The following is a 26,801-nucleotide window of genomic DNA, read 5'->3' as shown; positions in this document are numbered from 1 at the left end:
GAGGGGATTTGAGGCCGGCGGCGCGCGTGGCTTGTTTGTCCGTACGGTGTGGCGGTTACGGCGCGCGGCTGAGGGGTGTGCGGCTGCGCAGGTGAGGGTGCGGGGGCGGATAACGGGGGCGAGTCGGTCCGTCCGTCCCCCCCCGGGGGCTGAAGGGGACACAGGGAGCCTCTTAGCTGGCGGGGCCGTGGAGCCGGGCGGCTCGTCGCGCAGCTGGGGCTGCACCCGAGAGCCGGGGGGAAGGGGCGGTTATGGGGGCGGGTGGCTGTGTGAGGGGGAGTTACAGGGAGGCCGTGAGGGCTCGGTGGACCAAGCCCTGGACTGGGGCACGACGGGAGACCTGGGATCTGTCCCTGGCTCGGCCACTAGCCTGGTGGGTGACCTTGTGCACCTCACGTCACCCGCCCGTGCCTCAGTTTCTCCGTCTGAGAAGCCGGGATCGTGCTCGTGACCGCCTTTGCAAAGTGCCGTTGAGAGGTGAAATGAGACACACAGGAGGTGGGTGGTGGTACTAGTGGGGCACATGGCTCTGTTGCCTGCCTGTGGTCATTACCCGCACCGCCTTAGTGGCCTGCCTCGCCTCCTTCTCCAGTAACGTCATTGCATTTGGTAGCTTGTGTTTTCACCTCTCTGTGGTTTTGACACTGGGGTAAGGAGGGATCCGTCTCACAGGCTGTGCAGTAGTAACTTCCACACCGCTTCCTCCTTTGGCGCTGTGGTGCCTTTCTTCTCCTTCTTGGGTAAACATTTGCTTGACCTTTGCAGATTTCACGCCAGTCAACATAACCTGTTAGCCAGCCTCTCCATTCTAGCTCAGTGGCGTCACTCCTTCTAAAAAATAAAATAAAATTTGGTTTTTAGTTCAATCTAAATTTTTTCTGTTTAAATATAGATTTTATTTAAAAAATAAACCTCTTCAGAATTAAATTTGAAATTGACAACCTATGTTAAGGCCTAACAGTGTTACAAAGTATTAAAATTTAAATTAAATACAAAAAATAATATTAAGCAAAGTATGTGTTTGCTGCTGTGCTTTAAAGAAAGGCCAACCACAGTACTGGCGAAAGTCACTTGCCAGTTTTTTGACAGCAGTAACCTCTTCTGCTGGTACAGAGAGAATGTTTTCTTCATTTCAGTTAATTCAGCTAGTTCAATGAGTAGTTTATTAAAAACCAATTGTGAGTTGAAGAAGCAAGAAAACTTGTTTTCCAATCTCTGAATAAAAATTAGGTGTAAGGATGAGATCTAATAGTTCTAAAATCTTGGAGAACATGGTGAACAGAACCAATCAATTCAGTTCACCAACGACAGCTAATAATTCCTTTGTTTAATAAATGTTAGTTTTAAATGCAAAATGTTTTGATAAACTTTTTTCTTATGTATCTGGTACACTTAAAATGCACAAAAACAGCATTTAAAAATAAATTAATTTGCATTTCCATTAGAGAATTTAATCAAGTAAAAATGCATCATACACCATTTTCTAACAACATAATGTATAAAATAATATGAATAAATGTAAGTTATGTTAAATAATGTAAATGTGTATAAATATGGTGTATCCTGGTTAACATTAAGAAGCACCAAGTTTAGTGCAAAGGCTATATTTTGTTTTTAATCAATACGGTTTAATAGTTACCAACCAATGAGAATAAATCTTTCTTTAGGAAAATAACTAACATACAAATGCAAAACTGAATTAAGATTTATTATTTAAATAATTATTAAAATCGGTGATTTAAATTGCTATGGTTTAAGTCAGTACACCCTTCTAGAAAATGAAGAGACTCAGGCTATGAGAAAAGAAAGGGGATTTTTTTGGGAAAACTAGAGGGAGAGTTTGAAAGGTAAAGTGCACACAACACAGGAAAAGGGGAGTGGAATGGAGAGATGGAACTGCTATTGTAGAATAAATGACAATAGATAGTGGAATACAGAAAGGAAGAGACTCCCAGATAGAGGCCTGGTCTACAGTAGAAAATTTAATTGACTTAACTATGTCAATTGGGGTGCGGATTTTTCACGTGCCCTCTAGGGAGGTTGATTATCTACACCAGTGGGAGAACCCCTTCCCTTTGGCATAGGTAGAGTACACTGAATTACTCCTGCGGGAATTCTGCATCACTGCGCTTGCGCAGAATTTATGTCCAACCGCAGATTTCTTTGCTTCCCTGCAGAAAAATGACTTTTTGACAGGGAAGCCACAAGAGCGGTCATGCAGCCCTCCGCAACAGTATGTTTCGGGGGCCCAGGGCAGCCAGCAGAGAGGTAAATCACTGTGGAGCAGGAGGAGGGACGGAGGAAGACCTGGCTGGTGGCTCCTACTCTGCACCAGGCTCAGCTGCTAGGGCTGGGGAGGACAGGACTTCCTCTTCCCATGTACAGCATCTGGGGCCGGGCGAGATCCACCCCCAGATTTTTCCCACGGCTGAAGGAAGCTCTGCAAACTCACACCCCATCTCACCCCTGCTTTCTGCACCTATCGCTCCTCAGCTGAACAGGGACAGATCCCTATACAGGTAGTTGCTCCCCCATTCACCCAACCCCCGTGCGTCCGTATCCCTTCATACCCAGACCCTCCTGTCAAGCCTCACCCCCCCACACTCAGAAACCCCACCCATGAGCCCCACTCCCCTTGCACCTGGACCACCCAGACAAGCCACCCGCACCCAGATTCCCCACCCCACCAAGTCCCAACCAGCTGCATCTGGACCCCTGCCAGTGTGCCCCCCACATCCATACCCCCCTGCCGAGCTCTATACCCTTCCCCACTGAGCCCCAACCACCTTTACCTGGACCTCTGCAGAGTCCCATTACTGTTGCACCCAGAACCCCGCAACAAGCCCCTGTGCATCCAGATCCCCCCTGCACCTGATCCTGAGCTGCCTGCACCCAGATTACCCCACACAGAACCCTCTCAACCCCCACCTCAATCCCTCCACACTTGGATCCTTCCCTGCTGAGTCTCCCTGACCACACCTGGTGCACCTGGCACAGAGGGGCAGGGCTCTAGAGTGTTTCTGGGACAGGCCTAGTCCTTGCGGTGTAACAAGGTAGGGTGCAACCTCACTGCTGAGTCCATGTCTGTGGGGGAGCTGCACAGTGATCTCCCACATCTCTGCAGCCAGTGGCTTGTGCTCCCCAATGAGCTTCCAAATTTATTTGATAAATAAAATTTGCAGAATTTTAAAATATTGCATGCAGAATTTTTTTTTTTTTTGGTGGAGAATTTTTAATTTTTGCGCAGAGTACTCTCAGGAGTAACTGAAGTGCTACAGCAGCGGTTCAGCATTTCACTTGTAGACAAACTTAGGGTAGAGGGAAGAGACAAACACTTGGGATAAGTTAAAATTTTGTTTAATATACAGTTAGTGCAAAAATATTACAACTAGAGCTGGTCAAAAACTTTTTTTGTGAAAAAGTTTTGGGTTTGGTTTTTTTTCAGCCAGCTGTAATGATGATAAGCCACTCAAGTGTTATGTTTTAAATAAAATGGATCTGATTGTAGATGGTAGGATGAAAGAGAAAAGCAGTCTGAAATTTGCAAAAGTCACTAAAACCAGAAAGCACTAGAGCTGTTCAAAGAAGAGTCAGTAGTCAGCACCTGGATAATTTAGGGTCTTGTGCTTTAAGAATGAAAAATATTCAGTAGTAATTTAATAAATGCCTAAGGTTGGTACTGTCAATATTCCATTAGTACTGCTAATATCCTGCTATCTTACGTTCTTCTCCATTGTGAGGGATTTGTTTCTGACTCACCATTTTTTTTAATATGTTGATCCTCATTTTGTTGAACTCAGCAAGTCCAGCATATTTGTGAAGTGAACCCTGATTTACCTGCTTTATACACGTTTTGAGGCTTGATTGATTACAGTTTATAAAACATCTGTTTCCCCTCAATCCCAATTCAAGTTCTGTGGCAAGCAGCCTTAAACTTCAGAGTCTTTAGTTTTCTCTTTGGAATATGCTGGTGTCTTTCCTACAGGCTCTATGCAGAATGTTGCAGTTGAATATATGATTTATCTCTTGCACACCTCAAATGTATATGTAGTCCAAATACAAAAAAGTCTGTATTTCCTAAAATTATTTACATTTTGAGGCATGTACAGTTTGACACTTTGGGGGCGTGAGACAATAGTCTCTCACCAGTATCTAAGAAGTGCATCTGTCCTTATGCTATGTGTTCTGTCTTAAGAATTTGAACTTAGAAAATGAATGTTTTTCTTCTTTTAAGCTCCAGTCATGCTCTGAAAACTGCAAGGACTCATAGATCTGCCTGCATGGTTCTCCATGCAGGACCAGAAAATACTTAAGCAAACGTGCTATTTTTTAAGTGTATAAGCACTTATAATATTTTTTTGCAGAGGTGAATAAAACAATCTGACTTTTGTGGAAGAAACTTCTTCAGTTGTACATTATAAAAAGTACTAGCAATTGATGCTCGTGCAGAAGTTGCAGGATATAGATAACTATTGTAACTCAAGAGACGCTTTGGTGGTTGAGTGATAGGTTTCTGCTCAGAAAGGACCTTTCTTTCTTATATGGGGAAGTTTTGGCTCCTCGCTAAATCAATCGTGGTTTTAACTTCATTATTCTTTTGTTTGTGAGCGGGGCAGGGAGACGATGTATGCCAACGTCTATCCGTTAATAATGGTGTGTGTTATCTGTATTTATTAAATAGCATTTATAAATTGTTGTAATAGTATCTAGATACTATCATTTACAAAATAACACAAAATGGTCAAGATTTACAGCTTTCTAATTTGAAATCAACCCTGTAAATTAAGTGTCTGGCACGTAAACTTGATTTGTGAGTTTCATGAAAATATTCAAGATATATGTAATTTCTCAAAAATTAGCTGTAGCTTCATTTGATTTAAACTAATTGGTTTTAGTGTATTTATAAAGGGAATTGAAAGAGACTTAGTCAACAATTAGGTCTTTAAATTCAAGCACCGAATTTATTTCATTATCCCACTGATATGTAATAGACTTTTGCACACAACTATACTTAAGTCAAAAGTGTGCTTTTAGACTTCATCCATACACGGAGATTAGAATAGAATCCCAAACGCATAAGGTAGAAATCAAAACTTGTCTGTCATCTGTTTAGTGAAGAAGAAAAGGGGCAAACTAATAACCAGTGCTAATCTCACTATTTTCTCTTTTAAAACTTTTTTTCTAGGTGATGGAAAAAATCTCTACGATGTGACAGTTAAGAAGCAGTCATGTCAACTCTCTGTCCACCTCCTTCTCCTGCAGTTGCCAAGACAGAGATCTCATTGAATGGGGACTCACCATTACTAGCTGCTACTTTTGCCTACTGGGACAATATTCTTGGACCTAGAGTCAGACACATCTGGGCCCCAAAGACAGAACAGATGCTTCTCAGTGATGGAGAAATAACTTTTCTTGCAAATCACACATTGAATGGGGAAATTCTTAGGAATGCAGAGAGTGGAGCAATAGATGTGAAGTTTTTTGTCTTGGCAGAAAAAGGAGTAATTATTGTGTCATTAATCTTTGATGGAAACTGGAATGGGGACAGAAGTACTTATGGACTATCAATTATACTTCCACAAAGTGAACTTGGCTTCTATCTTCCTCTTCACAGAGTGTGTGTTGATAGGTTAACGAATATTATAAGGAAAGGAAGAATATGGATGCATAAGGTAGGTTTGTTCTTCATTGCAACCAAATGTTAAAAACCTGGCAATACCTTTAATCAACACAGTTCGAGAACTAGCATTGTATAGAAAATAGGTATATGTTTTGTTAAGGCAACAATCTCCCTGAGTCACATTACATAACAATCCAAGAAACAAGCTCTCGTAGATATATAAATAATATCTCTACCTCAGTACAACTGCTGAAGTTGTATGTTAAAAATTGAGTCTAATGCTACCAAATTTAGGGCCTGCACCTGAGAACATGCAACTTCTATCAGGGCTGGTAATGACTTGCCTGAGGTCCCCTACAGTTCTACTCAGTTGATGCTAGCCTCCTATGGAAACATTTTTTACCTCCCCATGCTTATAAAAATTGTGTTGCTTTTATTTTTATAAAATAAAACACTGTGGGCACAAAAAAAATGTGTAATTTCCCTGTGTTGGACTGAAGCACCAGCTAAAAAAAAATGTATATGTGCCTTTAAAGGTACTTGGATCTGTAAGTCCTCAACACCTCTTGGAAAGATGCTATTAGTGTGTTTGATCCCAAAACAAGAAAAGCTGAGTAAGCTGAATCCATATACAGAGTCTTAACACACTGTACATAGTCATCAATATATCTCAAAAACCCTAACGTAAGTACTTAAAATGACAAGAAAATATGAACTTTTAGAATAAAACAGGAACATTGCATAGAAGTAACAGAACCAAGGGAAATGAAAAAAACACACTTTCATAACAAAAAGCAAGGATTCAAGACACAAGTTCCCACTTAATGCAAGTACGGTTCATTTGGAATCCCAAAGGCAGTTTTATTTTTCAAATTGTGTTCAAGGATTACATAACTCAGTTCCAGTCTTGCTGTAAAAGCTTCTTTGCAGACTGAATGTCTTTTAGAAAAAAGAAAAAGCTGCTTTATCTTAATACAGTAAAAGTTGTTTCAGTATAATTCTGTTGTGCAAGAGAATCCCAGTGCTTCACAGCTAATAAGCATCTTATAATTTTGCTTGAAAAAGTGGTAAGCTTTGACTTTGTTTTAAAGTGTCTGTCTGATGTGGAGGGGAGAATTCTAGTTTTATCTTGTGTACTAGGAACTAGACAATTTAAAAAAAAATTATAAAAGAGCACCTCTTAAAAATTAATTGATTCTATTTTTGAGGTAGGAGACGCAAGTAATTTATTTCCTAATTCCCATTTTGTCAGAGTACTCAACTTATTGATTCCATAGGATAACCTGTGGAAGTTTGTCTTCCAGCACATCTAGTCTTGATATTTTTGTCAGATTTACAAAGGAAGAATAGGTTTCAGAGTAGGAGCCGTGTTAGTCTGTATCCGCAAAAAGAAAAGGAGTACTTGTGGCACCTTAGAGACTTATGCTCAGATAAATTTGTTAGTCTCTAAGGTGCCACAAGTACTCCTTTTTTTTTTAAAGGAAGAATAGGCATTTAAACTCTCATTTTTCCTAGATGAGGGCAATGTCCCAAATATTTCATGCCCAGTCGTATCTCCCAAAATTCAAATATGTTTTTTAGCAGTTAATTCTGTAACAACCATATATTAGTTATGTTTATCATGGTCTTGTGCTTGTGGACAGATGTTTTCTTCATTTTATGTTTAGCTTTGGTTTCTATGCTTTGATCTTTTTGAGACAAAATGATCAAATTCAACATGAACTTTATTTTTATAAGTAGTCATATATTTGTTTCCTGATACACAGATTTAAAGATTTCATGATGAAATCATGGAGTTGTAGCTGCACTGGAACTTACAGAAAATGTTCCGTCAACCCCAAAAATCTAGTTGTGAGATCTTTGACTTTATTTATTTGTTTTCCCATCTGCTGTTCTTGGAACAGACAGGCTCAGTCAGCAGTAGAGTGCTAAGCTCTGAAAGAAAGTTATTTATCCTTGTTTTTTCTTGAGCAGTTATGAGCCCTTCTACGTAAGTTATCTCTATCCCAGCTCAATCCTTGCCCCCAATAGAGAGACCTCAGTGATAGATGCTCTAAATATGTAGTTTACAAATGTAGCATTATATACATTTTAGAAATCAGTGCCTGACAGTTTCTGGGCATAATAATATAACATTTAAACATAAATTATTAAAATGGGAAAATGCGTAATACTGTGGCTCTTGGAGCAAAAGCAGACTTCTACATCAGTTATCAATCAACCCAACATGCCAGGTTAAAATGGAAAACAAATGTCTAAAAGTCTTGCCTTAATTGATGCCACCAGCGTGTGTTGGCATTCCTACCAGATACCATGTCTTCCAGGTTATCAAGAGTTCTGAGATAGGATGGTCAGCAGCTCCAACCAGATTGTATTAGGAGGGAGAAACTCGCTACGAATTTGAAATGGCTCCTGCATTGGAATATCCACTTAGATTCAGATATATGCAGAGCAATGTTTAGAATGATGGACATAGACAGACAAGCAACTTTTAGAAGTCATTCCAAATGGGTCTAGAATCTTGTTTAGCTTTTACAAAGCTAGATATTTGAAGTGTTGTGTGTTTGTCCAATAATTCCTCGCAGCTGTATTTCAAAAGAGAAAAGGGATCATAGTCATTTGTTCAGTTTCAATTTTTTTTTTTTAAACCAAGAATCTTGTTTGTCAAAGAAGTTATTTCTCTTTGAAGCCTAAGTCAAGGAGGGGAAGTGCCTTTAAAGGATCTATATAGCACCAATGTTGTTATTCACAGGCACTTGTTTCAGATTCATTTAGGTTTTATCATTGGCAGGAGGAAATCTACTCTAACTTGTTTCTTTCTTCATCTATTCTGAGGAGTTCTGTAAGCTTTCTGTTCCGCAATTGATCAGCCTTGAGTAGCTCAGTCACAGGAGACTAATGAGTAAACCTGTGAAAGCTGTGGCAACTCTTCAGCTTCTATAAGAAGACATCTCTGGAATGTGGAGAATCTTCATTGCCTAGAATGTTGGCCTTAATGAACGGCATACTCAGAACAAGTTTTTATAGCATATTATGTTATGCTGAATTGTTGAATTGAATTGCCGTATTATGCTGAATTGTTGTAAATGATTATGTTCATCATCATATTTGCTACTGAGGTTCTGATGACTAGAAGCTACCAGAGTTCTCGTTGAATTTTTGGTGTGACCTCTTCTGTATCCTGTCGTGAAGTACCTTGACGTTTCTATGGATGTCTGCAATATTTAGTTCTAGAACAGTTCATGTATTGAAGATGTGCCAGTATCTAAAGATATGGAACAAATCCCCTTCCCAAAAGCAAAAAAGTTTCCTCTTTTTTGCATTTTTCCCTTTTTTTGTTAGGATGGAACAACTTACTCCTTTTGCAGTGAAACAACTAAGTAAAATTCAGCGATGCTGAATTCAGTATCTTTATTTACCATGAGACAGATTAATCTGGTATTTTCTTGATCAGATAGTGAAGGATATTTTTGTTTTATTTTAGCCCTCTCCCACCTCCCCTGGAAAGTTAGAGGTTTAAGGGGGGCGGGTGCAGGGAGGGTAGTATTTGCCACAAAATAGCTCTGTAAAGGAAAATGCATTGAACATCAAAATGTGAATTAAAGAAGTGTGACTCTACAGGGAAGAAAGTTTACCAGTTGACTGATGGGTGCATAATTGCATAGCCAAATACTGGAGCTTTTATAACTTTTGTGAAAATTAACTGCTTCTCTTGCTCAGGAGAGGCAAGAACATTTCCAGAAGATTGTCTTGGAAAGCACGGAGAGAATGGAGGATCAGGTAAGAGAGACTGACTGATGCATATGGCATACCATCAGAAAGCTATTACTGGAACTGGTGAAGTCGGTACTGCTGTTTTATTTTTGGGATCCAGGAATATATTTTTGGACTAGCAGAGTGAGCTGTCATGCACAGGAGGCAGTCTTTGTGAAGATAAGATGGTGGAAGCTCTGACCAAATTGAAGGAAATTATATCCCCCGTCGCTTTATGGGTAAAGTGAAAATCTGTGAAGAATATTACCTTTCAGAAATGGGGAGGCCACTTACTCGAGCATGATGTTCTCCAAAGGTAGCAGCTTCCTTACATTTATTCTCTTCTACCCAAGTTTACTCATGGGTAGATTTTTGCTAGGTCATTAGTCAGCTGGGTCAGAGAACTGATGCTTGGTAACTATTATCTTGTAACTATCCAAGAGAGAAGTCGTTATAGACTTAGTGGCTGAGATTACAAAGAGAATTTGGTTTCTGAAGCAATACATGTGAAAGCACAACCCTAGAGCTTGTTGCAAAGTATAAGACCAGAGAAATCATCCTTTGATTCTGATGCTAATCTAGCTAATGAGTCTGTATCTGTTGGTCTCTTTGTCTCTTAAAACATGCACTTTTTGAAATATAATACTTACTGGTACACGATGATACAATCACTTACCTCTAGATCTACCCTGTCCAAGTCAGCCAAATTGATTGGGTATTTAGTGGAAAAGCCTTGAAACGAATTATAAACATTCTTGTTACTGGGTCAGCTGCTTGTTTCCAGTTGGCTATTTTTGATGAGCAATACTGAAAAACATATGTATCAATTTCCTGCTCCTTTTTAGTCTTGTGATCTTGCCAACCTCCCCACCAAAAAGTAAAAAAGCTAAAATTGTTCTGTCTTTAGTGTTAAAAATTTCTGTTACTAGTAGCTTTCTATACTGCATGCTATGCTTTTATTTCACAACATGTTATTTATTGCACAGGGCCAAAGCATCATTCCAATGCTGACAGGAGAAGTTATTCCTGTAATGGAACTTCTTTCATCTATGAAATCCCACAGTGTTCCAGAAAAAATAGATGTAAGTCCTTATGTTTGCTGCTTTTAGAAAAGGAAGCAACTATGCCACTCTTATTAATCCTGCCTTTAGTAAAATAAATCATTGATACCATAAGTCATTATGCTCTTTAATGTTGGCACAGGAAACTCTCCTAAACAGTATTTTTACTAATAGCAGTTTCTCATAAATATCTGAGCAGTAGCGATAATTTTTGATCAACACTTAGCAAAATTGGCTGTCAACTGTATTATGCTTTTTAAAAAGGGAAAGGAAAGGACAATTCATCAAATAAAATTAATATTAGGGGAAAGAGTTTTAATGGTGAGATCTGTTAGAATGTGGAATAATCCTTTCCTGGACAGGAGAGGAAACACCATTTCATGGGCCAGTTTAAAATATTTTGATTGAAGCACTAAAAATATACTGTTGGGAACAAGATATCAGTAGTGGTTGAGCTGGGGGGAAATGGATTAGATGTCTCTTAATATCTGTTGACCTCCTTCAGAAGTTAATGGCTTAAAACAGGAAGAGCTGTATTTTTGTGAGTCTTAAACGTGCTTGATTCCTCACAGTTGTGAAACTGAGATTGTTTAGGATTCACTTAAGCTATCACCACATATAATTAAAAATCCAAAATAAAATGTTTTTAATATGGCTTGTTACACCACGTCACCTAACCCTTCTTTCTGTTCCTTTGCACTCCAGATAAGTGACACAGTGTTAAATGATGATGACATTGGGGACAGTTGCCATGAAGGTTTTCTCCTCAAGTACGGTCTTGTTCTCTGTTTTATGCTGTTGTGAAACCACTTCAAAAGTAAATGATGCCAGTGTCTCTTAATTGGTTGTGTTTAGGCTTGGAAGGATTAGATTTTTATTGGTAAATGTCAGTTTCTCCAGTTATGCACAAAGCAGCAAAAAAATCTGTCTATCAATGATGATCAAAATTTACAGATAGGCAAGTAAGAAAAATGCTGTTTGAGAACCTGCAAGCATTTGATTTGATTTTTGATTTGTATATTTTGACATGAAATGTTGACAATTTGTGTTTTACTGGTTACAAAGCTTTAACTTTTTGAATCTTGATATCTTTTGTCATTAAATAATTGTTGTCTGACACCCCCTCCCCATAATTTCCCACCAATGTGAAAATTTAAATAGAAAAAATGCTTAAAAATAAACATCAATATATGTCAAAATAATAAAAAAAAATCCAATGCTGCAGTCTAGTTGCATTGGTGGCTAAGGGTTAATTTGGGGTGAGGAGACATTAGTGCTGGTATCACTTCTTTATATGTCTGCCTAAGTGATATCATTAAGATTGTTTCCATTTTAAATGAATGGTCATGGGTTGATGGCTCTTAAAATTTATGTGATGATCTCTGTCAACCCATTTTGGCATGAGTATAGGACAGCTGTTCCTTATCACTGGAATGACATGCTTAGATAAGGCATTAATTGATAAGGGTTATATTACTTTGAAAATGGCATAGGAGCCTGGAAACTGTTAAAAGTATATAGGGGTACATAGACAAAGGGTTTTGAGTTTCTTAACACAGTAAGTCAGGTAGTGTTTATGTCATAGGAAGTTTAGGAAAAGTCATGGGTTAAAGTCACAGGTAAAGAATGACAAATCCATAAACGTTATGCACATTCTTCTGTACTCAGAATGTTTAATTCTTCCATTTTCTTTAACATAAAAATAGTTGAGCATTAGTAAATCAGTAAACAAATGTCTCTTGTGTTAGGAAATCACATACGCTCCCATCTTTAATGGCTTTCATTGATCGTCTGTCATTCCTCAAAAAGTCTCTGTGTAATTGCCTGGTGAATTTAGATAGTCCCTAGCTCACAGAACTGTCACTGTGTTGTACAGCACCAAACACCCACAGTACTACACAAATTAAAATATTGACTATGTTGTTAATACCTAGCAGTTTCATAGCATTTAGAGTTCATAAAGCATTTTGTTGCAAGGATTTATCTAGGTTTTTAATCCTGAGGCAAGTTAGCTTTTAGAAAAATATAAGAATGGCCATACTGAGTCAGACAAAGGTCCATCTAGCCCAGTATCTTGTCTTCCGATAGTGGCCAATGCCAGGTGCCCCAGAGGGAATGAACAGGTAATCACCAAGTGATCCATCCCCTGTCGCCCATTCCCAGCTTCTGGCAAACAGAGGCTTGGGACATTATCCGTGCCCATCCTGGCTAATAGCCATTGATGGACGTATCCTCCATGAATTTATCTAGTTCGTTTTTTAACCCTGTTGTAGTCCTGGCCTTCACAACATCCTCTGGCAAAGAGTTCCACAAGTTGACTGTGTGTTGTGTGAAGAAATATTTCCTTTTGTTTGTTTGTTTTAAACCTGCTGCCTATTAATTTCATTTGGTGACCCCTAGTTCTTGTGTTTATAGAAGGACTAAATAACACTTCCTTATTTACTTTCTCCACACCAGTCATGATTTTATAGACCACGGTTGTACATTGAGTGCATATCACTAGATGGTTTATTGTAGGTGAATTGCTTTCCACCAATACACATCAAGAGAAATTGGTCCTGTGATAATGCAGCATTCTATTAGTATGGCTCTGGTACAACAAATAACAGTACCTCGCTCTTTTGTTTTTGATTAAGATCTAGGTACAGAGAATAGCACTTGTTCGCTGTATATTCTCATTACTGAATAGCTGCATTATAACTGATTCAGTAAACAAACGTGGTGTATGCACCAGAGCTATACATTGCAAATAGCCTGTTCAGCTGAGCTTCTTGTGCTGCACTACTCACAGTTATGCCCTTGAGGAATAGGGGAGCTTCCTGGCTTTTGCCAGATTAAAATTTTAAACTTATCATGGCTTCAGTATATATTTTGGATTTTTTTTTTTTTTTTTGTTCATTGAATAAAAATTGGACTTGACAAAGTGACCATACTAATTCTGACCGTGTAACTTAAGCACAGTCATGCGTCCTTATGGAACTCCAAAATGCAAGTGCAGAAATATATTCATACATACATACATACAAAGAACTCTTCAGTGTTGTGTGCTACCTTAGATCCTGAGGTGGTGGTGGTGGTTTTTGTACTGAGATATGTGGTAGCAGATGCTTGTGGGATCAAAGCCGTGATGTGTTTTAGTAATTGAAAGAAACAAGACTCAGAACCTTACTGTAGTGCCTATATTCCTTTACCAATGAAAGCTGTTTAATCATAGTATAATTCAAGTTCCCTTAATTTGAAGGTATAATTTTACTTTTGCTTATCTTAAATAAATTACCTTATACTCTTAGACACTAAACCCATAACTGAGTTAGCCCTCCCGTAACTTAATTCAGTTCAGCCAGGATGGCTTCATAGTAATATTTTAAAAATCAGATTGCGATTTCTTAAATGAATTGAACTAAAATTTAGACATTATGGAAATCCAAAGGTCTAGTAATGTAAGTAAAGAAAAGTCTGTTCGAAGCCTGCTTTTTTTGTTTTGTTTTGCATTTCTGCATGTAGAATTATGTTGAAGCACTTGTTTTGGAGTAGTCTGTTGTGTTTATTAATCTGTATTTTGTTTTAATCTGCAGTGCCATCAGTTCACACCTACAGACTTGTGGTTGCTCTGTGGTTGTAGGTAGCAGTGCAGAGAAAGTTAATAAGGTAAATGCATTTTATAATTCTCAAAATTGGATTCTGATTACTGTATTTGGACTGTCAGAAGATTATCTGCAGTAGTGTAAAAGTGGCAATTAATGAGAAATAAAATTTAACTGAATAATATTTTACATTTCCCACAAATATATTTGGTGTGGAGGGAGCAGCACTGTATTGCTATTGACCTTTTTTATTTGTATGATTGTTGCACTGGTAATTGAGTATGAAAAATAATTTATCATTTGTATTCTGACAGTTCTTGGCAACTAATTTATTTTATTGTGCATATGAAATTATGGAAAATGAGGCTATAGTTTTAGGGGATTAGATTTTTTTTATTAGCCAGATGCATAAACTGATGGCATCTGGATTAACATTTAGCAATTCAGCCATGGCAATGAGGTTTATCTAAATAAATCAATCTATGCATAGTTTTTGTCATATTGAATACCCAACTGCAGAGTAAAACTTGCTGTGCTGCTGCATCACAAATTGCATTTACACAATATCTAATGAGCATCAAACTGTTATGAGTCACTTGTGCATATGTAAGATGCAAACTTTCTAGAGCCCCACCCTTAGTTCTTTGATTTCTCCTTGCACTTCTGTTCTGTGCTGCAGTTCCCCCATGATCCTCATAGCCTTCATCATAAATAAATAACACATTTTAAATAATTTAATGTGAAAAATAACAGGACTAACTGAATTCTGTTAGTGACTTGGTCAGTAAACTCAGTTAGGTTCTGGGTTTCAGTGGAGGTCTGGGTTTCATGAAAGATCCAAAGAGCAGATGCAAACTTATAAAATTTGAGTCCTACAATAGCAAGATATCCATTGGTAGACTGGCATGTTTGCTGTCTGGAGTGTCTATGGAACTAACTTATCAAAAGGATGCTTGCTTTATGCTACCTACACCTCCACAATCACAAAGTATAGGAAGCATTGGCTGAATGCCGCCTTAACGGAAGAGGACTAAGGCAGAAGGCCAGGAATATCAGGATAATCCTCTTTATGCCTTCTCAGTGGTGGCTACCATTAGTCAGAAGAATAACCGGTTGCAGACTCCTATGGCAAACTGCCTTCTCCCCACACCTACCACCTTTTGAAAATTAGACAGGTGCAAAGAAACCGAGGGAGGGTTGGGGCAGTACCACCTCATGTAGCTATGGCCATGAGGCACCAATGCCACCTGCTAGGCACACTTATCCAGTTCTGGTGGGCTGGGCGCATGCGCACCTAAATGGAATACATGTCTGCATCACATCTAGAAGAACCATAGTTACAGTAAGTAACTGTTTCTTCCTAAGCCTACTAACTTGTCAGGTGATTACATATCTACGGGGTGGATAAAAAAAATCAATGATTTTTTTTAATTAAAAAAAAAAAGGATATTTTTTATTTAAATTGGATTTTTTTTTATCAAATGCTTTTTGAGGAAAAAATCTGTCTAAAGATAGTCTTATCTTTGAGCTATAATGTATCTTAATTATCTCATCAGGGAATAGGGATTATAAATTTTAATTTTATAGTATGAGAATATATTCATGTAATGTTTAAGAAAAGTTTTGTAAATGAGTTCCAATAGTTCATGGATTAGGGACCCAATCTTATAGGGTTCCACAGGTTTCTGTGTAGATTATTTAGGTTAATCTTTCTATCTACCCAGTGGGACTTAGTGTTCAGTCTAGAAGATACCATCAGAGATGCTTAGTTTAGCATTTCTCAACTGTGGATTTGTGTCTCCAGAGGTAACGTGCTTGTTAACAGCAAAAATGTTTTTAAATAATATATAGAGGTGAGAAATAACAGACCTCAACTCTATTGTCCCTCAGAAAATTTGTGTACACAGAGTCAATCCCTTACCTCTCTCTAAAAGTGCAAAGTTTCAAAAGTTCAGTGAATAAGAAGATTGTTGGGGGCATAATAGATCTGGACAAGGAGAAGAAGTCTGGAGATATATGTGAGAAGCGAGGGACATACGCTTGTTTTGTTTGCTTGCTATTGAAGAAAAAAATCCAGAATACTTAATGTTGTTGTGTTAGTTAAATAAAACAATTTAAATGTTTGTCTGGTGATGTTCGCCTCCTAATACAGCATGGCAAGAAAATCCTCCAAATATTAATGATTAACCTGTTGAATTGGAGATAGTTCACCTCTCAATGACTTCATAAATATCTGCTTCTATTACCTTTGGTAAATGAAATAACCAAACACTCATTCATTTTCTGATATAGCTGTAAAACTCATCTGCAAAGTTGTCAAAATAAATCGCTGTTTAAAAATGTATAGGGTGTACCTTCTAAAAATGAAACCTACATCTATCTCTGAGTTGTGAAGAATATGTATTAAGGTTATTACAACCAACAAGAATGCACTTTTATGTAGAAAACTATGATTAAATCAAATCTTCCTGACTAGTGATTTAAATCAATTTGATTTAAATCAAATCCACCCTGCATATCTACATATTTAAAAGAATAATACTTTTAGAAAACCTGCTCAGCTGTTTTTGGAAAAATGAAATGGAGAAAGCCCTTCAACTCTGAGGGTTTCTGAATGGATTTGTATGTACAAATTGATTACAGTTATGCAGATGTGCCTGTTTCAGATGGATTGAGAGTCCCTACTAGAAAGGTTATTGGCATGATGTTGTGGCAGCGTTGGTCCCAGGATATTAGAGAGGCAAAGAGGGTGAGGTAATATCATTTATTGGATCAACTTCTGTTGGTGAAAGAGACAAGCTTTTGAGCTACACAAAGGCATCCAGACCTGAAGGAGAATTCCGTGCAGCTCAAAAGCTTGTCGTGTTCACCAACAGAAGTTGATCCAATAAAAGATATTCTTTTACTCACCTTGTGCCTCTATTAGAAAGGTGTCTCTTAAAATAGCAGGTTGATGCTGGGAGTTGAATTCATACTTTCACAAAACATTAGTCTTACATTCTTCTGGGACATATCAGATGCCTGGGTCAGAAGGACTGTACTTCGATTCCTGTTTAATTAAGCCATTCTTTGGTCCACCCCCTGTAGTGTGAATACTGTTAATTAATCTCCTACAGTGAGAATTGCAGAGGCAACTCGTGATGGAGAAAATAAAGATAGCTTTATCAGTAAATTGAATTTTCCTGACGAATTGCCTCTCTGTCCTTCCTCCAAAAGGGGGTTTGTTAATATGCACCTTAAATCAGAGAGGAGCTGAGAAGGACTTTGTAGTAACATGTAGTCCTAGAACATTTAGGTGTCAGGCAAATGAGCCATTAATGACTGCTACCTGTACCACTGCTGTTAGAGCTGGGGTTGTCTTTTGTCTGTCTGTACAGCACCCAGCAGAATAGGTATTGGGTCCTCTGGGTTCTACAGTAAGGTAAATATTTACTACTACTACTGTTTGTCTCATGAAACTATGGCATGACACTGCAATGTGACTCTGTAGAGGCAATATATTCCGAGAACTCCATTTATCAGAAAGAAACCCACATGCAGTCTTTGTATTTGATTATGCTTCGAATTAATGGTGTGCCTCTTATTGAGTTCCAGTTTATTTTACAAGATTGAACTTTCCTTCATTGTAAGTCTTCTTTTTAGTTCTGGGAGTCAGTCTCTTAAGTGGGTGTGTAAAATACCCACTAATAAGCTTACAACAAAAGGACATGGTTATCGTAAGCTTTGGGGCTGGTACAGTCATCTTTTTGGTTTGTACAGTGCCTAGCACAGTAGGATCCTGCTCCATGACTGGGAGTCCGAGGCACTACTGCAGTATTAAATAATAATCTATATGTAAATTGTTCAGATAAAATATGTATGTATTCTAAACATGATACTTAAAATAACTAATTAGTAAAGAGCTGTTGCTCTTCTTTTTTTGCGCTTAATACTTAGATCAACAATTAGAAACTGCTTCCTTATTAGGAAATGAGAAGTAGACTAAACAGAGGAAAAAATAAAATGATTGAGCTCTCCCACAAAAGCTGCTGGACAGGGCTATTCAGCAATAATTTGGGGGTGTAGAAACAGGAGCATGTATGTATATCATGAAATGTCTGAATTAGTGGCAAAAATTGTGGACATCTTAATTGAATGCTGTGCATACACAGTATTTTTTTTTAAAAAGAAAAGCTGGGGAAATGTATGTCTGAAAACAGGTTAAGGGCATATCGTGTAACAACCACAGCAGCGCTTCTAAATACTCTCTCCTCAAACTGTTTCTGTTAATGGTGCAGCTAGATAGAGTGCTTAAAATAAACATATACTTATGCCTTCAGGAAGTCTGTATTAGTGATGTTTATTAGTCTTTCTGAAAATGCAAAAACACGTATTACTGCATCATTAAAACAGGTTTTTGCATTTTCTGACATGAGCATTAGCAGTCAATGTTCCTACAGCTCAAAAGATGCTCTTGCAAGACATTTGCTGAACAACTCAAATCGTTGATTTGCTACTCTGTTTCATCGTGTCATTCAACTGCTCATTATCTATTTCTATTGTATGTTCCTTGCAGTATGGATCATGCTTTTTCTCATCTTCTGAGGAAGTGCATCTAGAACACTTATTAAAGCATATCATATGTTGGATGTATAACATGGCCAAAGCTGATGTTGCTGTGGTAACCTAAACTTCTGGGTTTCTTGACTGTAAACAATTAAACTGTCACCTTGGATGTTCCATTTAATATTTGTTTTGTGTTGTTTTCATTTGATATATAGTCTTGAGCAGTGTGGTTCAATTTTAATACCTCTACTTTTAGATGTCAGTATGTAACTATTTGACATTATTGTAGCATTCTTTTTTCTAATGTATGGTGAACTTCTTGGATAATCAGTTATTTGAAATCTATACTGAATTGTGTTCGAAGATGAAAACTTTCTTTACTATACATCTGCCTATTTTTTTACAAAGCTTTTTGTATTGCAGATAGTGAGGACATTGTGTCTGTTTCTTATTCCATCAGAACGGAAGTGTTCCAGACTCTGTAGAAATGAATCTTCCTTCAAATATGAATCAGGACTCTTTGTACAAGGATTGCTCAAGGTAAGGCAATTTTACTGTGCTTCTTGATTTTTTTTTTTTTTCTAAAATCTTTTCTCCAGTATCCAGACACTTACAACTTCTTAATTTAATATAATCATCTTAACTTGAAAATACCTGAATATATTGTTGCCTTAAGAAGTTTGTCCTCTTCACTTGTTGATTCCTGATGCCAATATTATAACCATGACTTCTCCTGTATGTCTGTATTCATCGGTTGCCTCTTGTCTTATACTTAGAGTGTGAGCATTATGGGGCAGGGACTGTCTTTTTTTGTTTGCTGTTTGTACAGTTCGTAGCACAATGAGGTCCTAGGCTACGACTAGAGCTCCTAGGTGCTATTGTAATACAAGTAATAAATAATTGCCTATATTTCCATGGCTTAAAGCCGTTTCTAGGGATGCAAGAATTTCATCTAATTTTTCTTCTGTACTGTCAGTTCTCTTTAGGAATAGTTTTTGTCCTTGTTCCTTCACTTTGCGAATAAATCTATACATTTACTACTTTTGGGGGGATCCTGGACCCATACAGGCAAGAGTTTAAAAATTGCATATGCTAGCTAAATCAGACTCATAGAAAAGAATGTTAGTCTCCAGCACTCCAACATCCTAAGAAAAATAGTTTCACAATATTTATGAAGGGCTGTAGGAGTGGATGGTGCTTCATAAGCAAATAATATTGCGAGGCCCCTGTCCCAAGGAGCTTTTAGACTAAATTTGACAGATGATGATAAACTACAGCTAAATGATATGAAGTTGAGGGACAGATTGTGGAACCTTATTACAAGATTATTCTAGAAATTAAACTGTCAAAAGGGAGAAGAAACTATTTTTTAGTAGATAAAAAATAAAATGTTTAGGGCTTAATTATGACTTAGTCACAAACCCTGTGTGAGTAGTTGCACTTCTACAGGAGCAGACCAGGACCCAGATCCATAATCTGGATGCTTGTCTCTCCTTTCCTTCTCCTCCATTTCCCCCCCACCATCACCCCTTTGCTCCAGAGGGGAAGTAACCTGTGCTAGCCCTGTATCTGGCATAGGTTACCTCCCCTTCCATGCCAGCTCAGCTGTGCTGGCCAGAACATTAGGAAGTTGGAGCCAGTGCTCTGCCCCTGCCTGCCCACTCTGACTTCTGTTGGAGGGGAGTAGGGAATGGAGGGAGCCACATTTTTACATTTAATTTTTATTGTATTTACCTAGCAGTACCAATATTGTTTGGGTGGGAACAATGCCTTTTATCAAAACCAAATAAAAGCTCAACCTGTTTGCCTAAGATATGATACCTCCTAACTAGGTAAACTAAGTAGTTCTTTGTTCTCAGTAGCAAGTGTGCACTTCGGGGGAGGGTTCTTAACTTCAAATGCTGAGTATGTGCACTATCTACTTACGTGTTGAGAGAATTTCTAAAGCTTTCCTACAAGGAGTGAAGATAAATGATGATCCCATCACTGAAAATATTTTTACGGAAACCAAACTTGTGCATGCTCAAACTTCACAAATTCAGAAGGCTAAAGTTAAATGCTTTCATGCTTCCTGCATGATAAATATTGTATAATGATGTATGATATTCTCTCCTGACCTCTGTTCAATTCAGGGTCAGTAGGGTATTTGTTCACTTAAAGCTGCATTCATGGCTGTAATGTTGCTGTTCTCCTTTCCCATATTGCTTTGTAACTCACGTCAATGTCAAGCATCATGCAGCATGAGAATGGTGTGCCATTTCGTGCAAGGGACTTGCTGGAAGCGTGTTACCAGCAACAAGACTATCATGAAACAGTGCAGTGGTGTGCACATCACTATTTTCCAACACCCCTTCCAAAAAAACTTGTATTTTATGTGTATACTGTCACTTTAAACAACCACCCTGTTTTGCAACGGGGTTTAACTAGAATTATAAACACACACATCCCAAAGATGAAATGCTTTTAAACAAGCTGTTTTAAACTTAAGACTGGTGCATTAATGTTGTTTCAAATACCAGTATTTTTTTGTAACTGGGAGACTTCTCTAACTCTTTTTTGCTGTAACAGGATGCAACTGGAAGCTTTGTGTTGCCCTACCGTCAAGTAATGTATGCTCCATATCCTACTACACATATAGATGTGGATGTCAACACAGTGAAGCAGATGCCTCCTTGCCATGAACATATCTATAACCAACGGCGATACATGAGGTCCGAGCTGGCAGCATTTTGGAGAGCCAATTCAGATGAAGAGATGGCTCAGGATATCTCTATCCACACAGATGAAAGCTTCACTCCTGATTTGTATGTACTATCCTTATACTTTCAAAATTATACTGCTTAGGACAGCATAACAGTGTAGTTGCATTTTGTGGGACCTTTTCTTGCAAATTACAGTTCTGTTTTATTCAGTAAATGCTTTTCTCAATCAGGGTAAACCGCTTGTGTTTTCTTCTTGGGAAATGGGTTATAGGAGGTTAAAAACACTTCAGAAGTACAGGTTTCAGAGTTACCTATTGCTCAGTATTTCATTAGCAAGCCATCCCAGTGAAATTCCTGATAACATCCCATCAAATCTGTTATGGTTGAATAACATTAAATAAGTATACTATATAGCTAAGTACATTTACAGCTGACACTGGCTTACCTGGTTTTTGGTAAGTGCATCTGGACTGAAAAAGTTCCGTTTCATATTCCAAAGTAACTTTTTTTTAAATAAAGCCGTACCATAATTCACTAAAACTAACTTTTTAAATTTGTTTTAAATTCTGTCAGACCCTTAACTATAATGCTATTACTAGGCACCAATATAATATATTTAGTGCCTCCTTATCACATGCCATGCTTTCTTTGTTGTCTCTTCACAGGAATGTTTTTCAAGATGTCCTGCATCGTGATACGTTAGTAAAAGCCTTCCTGGAGCAGGTAACAGCTTTCAGAACAAGCAAAAGATGAAAAACAATTCTGTATTCTCATATAACAAATAATTTAACACAAATAGATCCTTCCCTGCATTATTTGAAAACACAACAGTAGTACAAGAGAGATTCCTCTGAACATGTGCAGAAATGTAATGACCTGCTAATTACAGGTTCCTATAAAATAGCTGTCATTCTATGACTATAATAATCAAAAAGTAATACTGAGTATGTACCGTGCCAACATGCCATTCTTGATGATGCTGTGGTCTTTTCCTGGAAAGTACTTTATTGGAGGGACTGCATCCAGGAATGACTACAATGACTTTTTTGGGGTGAAAGCATGGGGCAGGGGAAGAGAGAGAATCTCAGGTGCACTCAGCCTAGGACAGTACCTCTCAGAATGGGATTGTTACCCAACCAGGTATAGAATTAGAAATTGGTCTCCATTTAAAATGTGTCTGTTTAATAGCAACAAGGTGAGACCAACACAGCTACAACACCACTGCGTATGTAACTATGTAATACAAATAGATGGCCATTAAACTCTGCAAGCTTAATTTGCAGTACTAATATAACATTGAAAATACTAGACACCAGTTGTGAAGAACAAGGCACACTTCCTATTGCTGTATAGTACTGCTTGAACTTGCAGCGTTGTATAATCACTCAAGTCTGATCCATTTCAAGTACTGTAAAAAAAGAGCAAAAACATGATTTGTCTTAATAGAATGGCAGAACAGCTTAATTTATCACATCTGTCCAAATAGAGTCTAAAATTTATCCTTTCATGATTATACATTTGCTTTAGCACAATTAGGAACAGTTACATATATGTTTGTTCACTGTTTTAGTTTTCCACATTCCTGGAATGAAACTTGAGTTGTATGTAATTTAGTTTTCTGCTGTAATTTTAAACAGGTCTTTCATTTGAAACCTGGCTTGTCTCTGAGGAGTACTTTCCTTGCCCAGTTTCTGCTAGTCCTTCATAGAAAAGCCTTAACTCTCATTAAGTACATAGAGGATGATACGTAAGTAAAAAGATAATAGAAGGGAGGGGGTGGGAATTTCTTGGTCACTAGGAAATCGTTCTATATTGTAACAGTTTTTTCTCTTTACTCTTTTTTGCAGGCAGAAAGGAAAAAAGCCTTTTAAGTCTCTCCGTAGCTTAAAAATAGACCTTGACTTAACAGCAGAGGGCGATCTTAACATAATAATGGCTTTAGCTGAGAAGATCAAACCTGGTCTACATTCCTTTATCTTTGGGAGACCCTTCTACACTAGTGTACAAGAACGTGATGTACTAATGACATTTTAAAGATCCTGTACGCTGCTGAAAGCTAGTAATGTAAACACCATTTTTCCCTTTTTATAAGCACAGTCTTGCACTCTAATGCGGTGACTGAAAGCAAGTTACACTACAATACAGTAAAAGTGGGGAGGGAGCATTATTAGAGGGAAAGTCACTTCAGTTAGGGAAGCACACTTCGAAAGAGCTCTTTTTTGTTGTTTACAGTGAACGTAAATTTTGCAGTAGTTTTAATGATATTTTGGGTTTGTTGTGTAAACTTTGCCACAGTTGTGGCTTAAATTGATTTAAAGGGAGGCTTTTGTATTGATTGTTTAGAGAGATCACACAACTTCCCCACCATTTCCTTTCAATTTTGTGTCCCTCCTTATCCTGCTATCAGTATTTCCCAGTGTTGTAATGGAAAACCGTACTTCTTGTCCTCTCCATTATGGAGGGGACTGCCTTTTGTGAAACAGAAACTGGAAGGACAGATTTAACTTTTTTTTTTTTTTTTTGTTCTGTCGTCTTTCCTATGTGTGGGGCTAGCATGAAAAACACCTTCCCTGCTCCCAATTCCAACTTCACCAGAAACATTTGTGCTACTTTGTGATGCATTTAAAGGGATATTAAAAAGAAACTAAAGATAAGAGTACTGTACAGCATGATCCTTGGGAGCCAGAGTGCTGCCTTTTAGTGGATTGTAAAGCCAAACTGATCTGTAGAATGCTGCTTTTATAACGGGGTCATCATTTAAGCTGCTTTGCGTGTATAAGTGCCAACCAGGATATTCTGTCACTGACTATGTTGAACCATCATGCATTTCAGTGTTCAGTGACCCAACATAATTGAACTCTTTGAGAAAACAAAACAGGAAAATTAGGTTTTATGCTTGGATAGCCATTGCCAACCTTTCTTTTTATAATCTGCTCCTATTTTTTTTATGAGTAAGAACAAGGGCCACATTAAAACATTCGATCACCTGTGCCTTTGTTCTTTTTGGAAATAACCCATGGGATATAGCCAAACTTCAAGATAGACACTTTCTTTTCATGTTACCTTTGTCATATATTCAGCATAACTTCATTAAGAAATCTATGTGGCTGTTAAATAATAGGAATAACAGTGTTGATGGAAAAACAAACTCTGGTTCAGTGAGATGCTGATCTCCCTCTTCCACGCCAACACACTCACCTCTCAGTCCACTTGTTTTGCTTTGCATAGAGAAGATAAAGAACAGCAGGAAGTCAGGAAATGTATTTTACCTGCTTTCACAGCATTTCTTACTTGAATAATCTGAGTTGTTGGATGTATTTTTCAGATTCCGCAGAAGCTTCCCAGGTTTTGCCATTGGGCTGCTTGGTGTACTGTGCTAAGTGATGCATCTGCTTTGCGTGCTACTATCTATCTGTCTTCTCCCTTTTCCTTTCTCCACCCCTTAAAAAAAAAAAAAAAAAAGTCAGTCAGGAATCTACTTCTGTAAATGTAGTGTGTTAGTGATATTCCATGATTAGAGATTGCTTGCCAAAGAACTATGTTGGTAACTGGAGATCTAGGCAAAGCCACTGTTGCTTTACTACTTGTTATAACTTTTTTTTTTTTTTTTTTTTAAGGATGGGTTTGGTCTGTGAACTACTCATTTTCTAACTCGGTTTCATTAATTGAGACATAAGACATAACACTTCAGAATAATGGATTTTCCTAAAATATCCTCCTTTCTGACCTTAAAAGGGATACTGTCAAATAGCTAATGTCCAAAATGTGGTTGTTATTTTCTTATAGGAAAATGTATTCTACAGTCTAAATATTTAGGACTTTTAATTGGGGGGAAAAAAAGTAAGGTATGCCATTGTGTACCTAATACATATGTGCAGTTACTACAATTTCATATGAAAATGAAAATAAGCAGGTTACACATGTGAATGGCCATAACTTGCTGTGTGCATGCATAGTTACCTTATTACATGCATAATTACTCTCTCAAAGTCAATTTTGTCTTTAAAAAAAATTTAAAGCCAATCTTAAAAAATAAAAGTATAATACACTTTTTTGTAGAGTCCCTGCAAAATGTCTCATGCTGTTGGGCTTCCTTCTGCCAGCTTCTCATCAGGAAAACTATTGTTAGAATTATGCTGACTTAACCCATTGATACAGAGACCATTTGAATGTGTCACCAATTTATCTTTATACATTTTAAATCAGTTTGCCTATTAGAAAATGGCATAATTCATAAAATATTTTTACTGCTTGGCTTCTCAGATGGCATTAAGAACTAAAAGTAGATGTTACATTTCTGAAATGGAAATAAAGTGCTAAAGTTCAATTGACTTTAGGCACAGTGCTGGAATTATTGTAGCTTTGAAAACTTAATACTGACACTACTAACAGCTACACTCTGTTGTTTACTGAAAACATTTTTGTGCATTTTCACTTTGAAACAGCTAACTGCTGGAACTCATTCAAATGCTAGTTTTGTTGCACTATTGTCATGGATGCGGACTGTACAGTGAATAAATTATTAATGCGTTTGCATGATGTGCTGTAAATTTTATTGTGTGGGATAAGGGAGGCCTTTTAGTAAACTGCATGTGGATTTTATTTGTCCTTCTGGAACTTCTGCTGAAGAACTATAATTCTGTGTTCAAGATGGAGTGAATTACATAATCATTTGCCCTTTTAAAAATGGGGGAAAGACCCTTTTTCACAAAAGAAAAATATTTGTATTCTTCCGAAGGCAGGGTCTTAGGCTGGGATGCTAAGGGAAGTTAAACTTTTAACCGACCCTTTTGGGTGTCTTTGTGAGCAAATATAGGATGACTGTGGTAACTGTTTAAAAATGTTAGTCTTCAAAAATTCCAAATCCAGTTGAAAATCTCTTAAAATTTAAATTTCTCTTATTATACTGGGGCCTGATCAATCTCTAGCTGAGATTAGTGGGAGCTATTTGGCTCTCTGTACTTGCCACTTACATGCCTGAATATGGATTTAGGAGCCTAAAGCCAGGTCCCTGTTTTTGAAAAATCTTGTTTTCAGGTTTGAAAACTTGGGTTTTATATATATTAGGAAATACTGGCAGCTCAGTCATATCCCTGGTAAGCCACTATCACGCCTTTCTACAAAATCCTGTATTACCTGTTCACATGCTTCTCATGGATTCCAGAAAATCGCAACACTTCTTACTGATTTCTCTGGGCGGGGGTGGGAGTGGTGGTTAAGAGGATGGCATTCATCTACCATTAAGTCATCCTGATTTTTTTTTTTTTTTTCCCAACTGATATCCACTTCTTTGGGGTCTTTCTCTCTGTCTTCCCACCCTGTTTGCATCAAGACTTGACAGCAAGGCACCCCGTGTTTTGATGTTACAAAAAGTTGCATTCTCCATTGCACATTTATCTAGGATTGCTACTGCTTGGCAGGGTACCACCATGACTCCAATCCTGTATGTGCGCTCTTACCAATCTTATTTCTGTCCTCAGCCCACCAGTAGGATATACTGTCATGGTTAAAGCACAACACCCCGTGGAGTTGGTGC

At 37.8% G+C, this 26,801-nt stretch overlaps 1 protein-coding gene and 1 long non-coding RNA gene across 8 annotated transcripts in view; one reads left to right on the top strand and one right to left on the bottom strand.

Moving 5' to 3' along the window:
* C9orf72 (C9orf72-SMCR8 complex subunit) lies at positions 1 to 25,799 on the top strand. Of its 7 annotated transcripts, XM_073345569.1 has the most exons (12): positions 1 to 91; positions 2,178 to 2,519; positions 5,186 to 5,672; positions 9,341 to 9,400; positions 10,360 to 10,455; positions 11,140 to 11,204; positions 14,010 to 14,082; positions 18,987 to 19,103; positions 21,132 to 21,367; positions 21,931 to 21,988; positions 22,903 to 23,012; positions 23,113 to 25,799. In XM_073345569.1, the coding sequence occupies exons 3-12, from the start codon at positions 5,229 to 5,231 to the stop codon at positions 23,297 to 23,299; spliced, it is 1,446 nt and encodes a 481-aa protein (XP_073201670.1). In that variant the 5' UTR covers positions 1 to 91; positions 2,178 to 2,519; positions 5,186 to 5,228; the 3' UTR covers positions 23,300 to 25,799. The 7 variants fall into 7 exon arrangements, with proteins under 7 accessions (XP_073201670.1, XP_073201669.1, XP_073201675.1 ...); XM_073345568.1 differs by lacking the exon at positions 2,178 to 2,519; XM_073345572.1 differs by lacking the exons at positions 1 to 91; positions 2,178 to 2,519 and adding an exon at positions 380 to 477.
* LOC140911779 (uncharacterized) overlaps positions 24,541 to 26,801 on the bottom strand; it is a 34,932-nt gene continuing 32,671 nt past the window's right edge. Inside the window, exon 3 of the long non-coding RNA XR_012159121.1 lies at positions 24,541 to 24,706. This is a non-coding gene — a long non-coding RNA (uncharacterized lncRNA). The remainder of the gene's footprint in view (positions 24,707 to 26,801) is intronic.

The sequence above is a fragment of the Lepidochelys kempii genome, chromosome 5, assembly GCF_965140265.1.
Source record: "Lepidochelys kempii isolate rLepKem1 chromosome 5, rLepKem1.hap2, whole genome shotgun sequence".
Taxonomy (NCBI): domain Eukaryota; kingdom Metazoa; phylum Chordata; order Testudines; family Cheloniidae; genus Lepidochelys; species Lepidochelys kempii.
This window is presented reverse-complemented; position numbering and strand designations above follow the sequence as displayed.

What these genes read in the sequence shown, in the direction of transcription:
- C9orf72 (XM_073345568.1), top strand. Translation starts at nt 5,229, where the DNA reads ATGTCAACTCTCTGTCCACCTCCTTCTCCTGCAGTTGCCAAGACAGAG. An exon ending in GTGCAGAGAAAGTTAATAAG is followed by an intron (nt 14,083 to 18,986) that starts GTAAATGCATTT and finishes TTTGTATTGCAG; the next exon opens with ATAGTGAGGACATTGTGTCT. An exon ending in TTGTACAAGGATTGCTCAAG is followed by an intron (nt 19,104 to 21,131) that starts GTAAGGCAATTT and finishes TTGCTGTAACAG; the next exon opens with GATGCAACTGGAAGCTTTGT.